The sequence below is a fragment of the Aptenodytes forsteri genome, unplaced genomic scaffold (genome assembly GCF_000699145.1).
Source record: "Aptenodytes forsteri isolate BGI_AS27 unplaced genomic scaffold, ASM69914v1 Scaffold155, whole genome shotgun sequence".
Classification (NCBI taxonomy): domain Eukaryota; kingdom Metazoa; phylum Chordata; class Aves; order Sphenisciformes; family Spheniscidae; genus Aptenodytes; species Aptenodytes forsteri.
In genome coordinates this window covers 282,773-284,405 of record NW_008794446.1, presented here as the reverse complement: position 1 = coordinate 284,405, position 1,633 = coordinate 282,773, and the positions used below count along the sequence as shown (strand labels likewise).

The 1,633-nt window shown below is 45.3% G+C and overlaps 1 protein-coding gene across 1 annotated transcript in view; it reads right to left on the bottom strand.

The window, feature by feature from the left end:
* Positions 1 to 218: 218 nt before the first annotated feature.
* The window catches only part of FAM124A (family with sequence similarity 124 member A), a 69,438-nt gene continuing 68,023 nt past the window's right edge, over positions 219 to 1,633 (bottom strand). Inside the window, exon 3 of the mRNA XM_009290251.1 lies at positions 219 to 1,022. Within this exon, the coding sequence (XP_009288526.1) occupies positions 219 to 1,022 (804 nt within the window). The remainder of the gene's footprint in view (positions 1,023 to 1,633) is intronic.

The following is a 1,633-nucleotide window of genomic DNA, read 5'->3' as shown; positions in this document are numbered from 1 at the left end:
CAGCACAAACTTACAGGGTGCAAGCTCAGACTGCTTTACTGTACATCGTTTGGGGACACCCATCTCTGAGGGATCCAAATGTTTTCTTCAAATATTTAGCATGCTCTGCTGCATCACCTTCTCCTCAGCAAGGAACCTTCTGCAAGCTCAAGGTGGGCCCACTGCTGTCATTCACAAGTAGAACACGTTTGCCCTGGAAGGTGTAAGACAGAGAAACCTCAGATGTAAAATTCTTCTTCGTTAGCTGGTGAAGCTGGGCAAACACTACCATGATCATCCAAGGAACAAGAAGCTGCTCTCGAGGACTGTTTGGGCTGCTTGGAGAGAGATGCTGACATGCATGAGCTGGAAGACCATTCAGAGAGAGAAGGCAGTGAACCGTCAGCTGACTCAAAGGTATTGCACATGGCTGATACAGGCCTTCCACTGGTGGCTGCCTGTTTAGTCTTACCGACAGTTTGCTTCTGTGGGGGAAGAGAGGCTTCCAAGTCATTGCAAAATCCATTAAGGGCAGAGTATGCAGAGACCACAGACAGGTCTGAGAAGGACAGCTTCATCCCTGTGTCTACATCAGTCTCCTGGGCACCCTCCAAGTCGTCAATGTTAAGCCTGGGGCTGCATCTCCATGTTTTTAACCTGGTTGCAGGTGACCCAGTATTTAAGAACTGAAATGGTTCACTGAAATGAAAAGTCTCTGAGGCTGAGGAGGAGTTCACTGTGGGCAAGCAGAACAGAGACTTGCTTCGTTGAAATGAACACGAAATGCTGGAGGCACTGCTGGATCTGCGTGTGAAGTCTCCTCGATCACTGTCTCTCAGGTCCTGCTGGGAGAAACCAAGATGATGACCAAGGCCTTTTGCATGATGTACCTTGTTTTGACCCATTTCTTTTGGTTGTTCAGGGACAGATTGGTGGCTCTGAGGAAGAAAGGCTGGCAGAGTGGTGAAGCGGGAATCTGTTGACACAGATGGATATGGTTGCTTGTTCTGCTTTGCAGACTTCCTACACCAACTGCGTGCTTGCTGCAGCCGGGAGAGGGAGAAAAGAAGATCACATTAATACAGAATTGGCAGTCTTACAACCGTAAGTCTCCGTTGCTGAGTTGTTACTGCAAATAATTACGAAGCAGACTTCATTCAGTATGCTTGCAGCAAATGTTTCACTTCAATAAAAAAGAGAAAGCACCCTGCCAAAATCCCAAATATTTACATAAGAAGCCTTGAAGACAACATGAAAAAATGGTAGAGGAGCCCTGCCTTGCGGGCTGAATTACACTAGCTTGAAATTCTCACTTACTATTGACTTGTTCAGATTCATTCATATTCTGTCTTCCAACATTACTGCCTTAGTGGACAGCTAAAGAACAAAAATGAAGAAATGGGAGATGTATGTTACCATCATTATTATTTCTCATTTCTTCCTTACTGTGGTGCAAATGTTTTTATTTTTTCCTCTGAAACATCAAAAAGCCTTTAGCAAGCAACCTCATTCTCTGTTGTCTCAATGGGAATACTACTTCTTTCAACTCTTTCACATTTTCTCTTTCACATCTGGTTAGTTGAACAGTGCACCCTCGTGGTTTTTTAACCTTAGTTGGCAACTGAGCACCACACAGCTGCTCACTCACTCCCCC